This window comes from Festucalex cinctus, chromosome 20 (assembly GCF_051991245.1).
Source record: "Festucalex cinctus isolate MCC-2025b chromosome 20, RoL_Fcin_1.0, whole genome shotgun sequence".
In the NCBI taxonomy this organism is placed as follows: domain Eukaryota; kingdom Metazoa; phylum Chordata; class Actinopteri; order Syngnathiformes; family Syngnathidae; genus Festucalex; species Festucalex cinctus.
In genome coordinates, this window is record NC_135430.1 from 1278403 (window position 1) to 1280000 (window position 1598).

Below are 1598 nucleotides of genomic sequence, written 5' to 3' on the forward strand. Positions count from 1 at the left end.
CCACGTGGTATGCGTCACAGCTCAAGACTGGTCCTCACGCGACGGTCGACTTCCACACATCAACACAACGGCATTTTGAAATTGTATTTAATTGCCAATTAAGGACGATAAGACAGTTAATTACTCTGTCATTGTATGATCCAGCACAAGTCTCCGGCGTTAGCAAGTACTAGCCACGAACGGAAACGTAAAAACATTGGCAGCGTTCAGCGAGCCGAATTGCAGTTGCATTCAATACTGTCGGACATTTCAAACTCAGATAGAAAAAAAGTCCATTAATGTGTTTACCATTTATAGGTGCAAATATCTAAACAATGTTGGCATACATTAAGAATGATGGATGTGAAATCACTGTTTATTTTTATTTATTTTTTTACTTAAATCATTCACTCCCAGCCATTTTCACAGAAGCAATCCCGTTCGTTTCCGGCTGTTTTACTGGATTTTGACTGATTTTGCAAGGCCCACAGAATATTGTGTTCAATTGCTATAAAAGCATGGAACCTATCAAAAGAAAGATTAAAGTCTCTTCATTCATCAGGAAAAAAAAGTATGTTTCGATCTGTTTCCGTTTTGCAACAATTAGCATTAGAAGAGAGCTAGTTTTCACAAATCTATTTAAAATTGTAATTGAGCTTTTTTTCTAGATGGCCCTAGTTGATCTCCTTTGCTCTGCTGCCACCTGCTGGCCGTTTGTTTAATAACTACCATTTCTGCAACCGTTCTTTGCAGTTGAGAGGCTGCATCAAAGCCTTCTGTATGCTCTAGCATAAAAAACAAAACAAAAAAAACGTATAAATACCTCTTTGGGACACTTAGAACATTAAAAAAAACGTATTTATACGTTATTGGGAGTAAATGAGTTAATTACAATCAGTGGTCCAACTAGTCACTTCTGTTTACAATACCTAATCATCTACTAGGCTTCCATCCTTCATTCTGGTTGCGAGTCATAAATAAATAAAAGTAATGAATAAAAGATAAACCCTGTTTAATTCTTAGGACATTTACCATCAAAAATAGGAGCACCTTGACATTATTTTGTTTTATTTATTTTTGATAGCCACTATGGACAATAAAAGCAACATTGTGCAATGAGTACAAGCGATGATGGGTATATATACTTTTGCAAAAAAAAAAAATCACATGTAAAGGTTTATTATGCCATTTTCAAAATAATTCTGCTTCCAATGTGCCAGTACCCCAACGTGCCAATACCCCAACGTGCAAGTACCCCAACGTGGCCCGTGCTGCTAGGGCCCTTTATAGCTGCTCGCAGCTCTAGTTATATATGTGTCTGTGTCAACAACAGCCCTCGTTCATGATGAATAAATGAAAGATAAAGTAAGGATATTTCTGCAATATTAAATGTTACACGATTGATCATTTTCTGTACAGTTTGCACTTTCTGTCAACAATGAAAGTAAATCATAGAAGTCAAAAGACTGTGCAGTTGGCCGTAGAGCGTTGGGTGCAAAGAAAGTCACTGGTGATCTCCTTGTAACCCCTGGCCTCAGTCAGACGGCTTCCTGTAAAACAAATGACATCAGAAATTATTTTTGTTGGGGATAGCTATGGTATATACTTTACAGCACACA

The 1598-nt window shown here is 37.2% G+C and overlaps 1 protein-coding gene across 1 annotated transcript in view; it reads right to left on the minus strand.

Annotated features, from left to right (window-relative positions):
• Nucleotides 1-1030: 1030 nt before the first annotated feature.
• The window catches only part of LOC144009095 (uncharacterized), a 10699-nt gene continuing 10131 nt past the window's right edge, over nucleotides 1031-1598 (minus strand). The window contains exon 5 of the mRNA XM_077508603.1: nucleotides 1031-1529. Coding sequence (XP_077364729.1) covers nucleotides 1438-1529 — 92 coding nt within the window. The 3' untranslated portion in view covers nucleotides 1031-1437. The remainder of the gene's footprint in view (nucleotides 1530-1598) is intronic.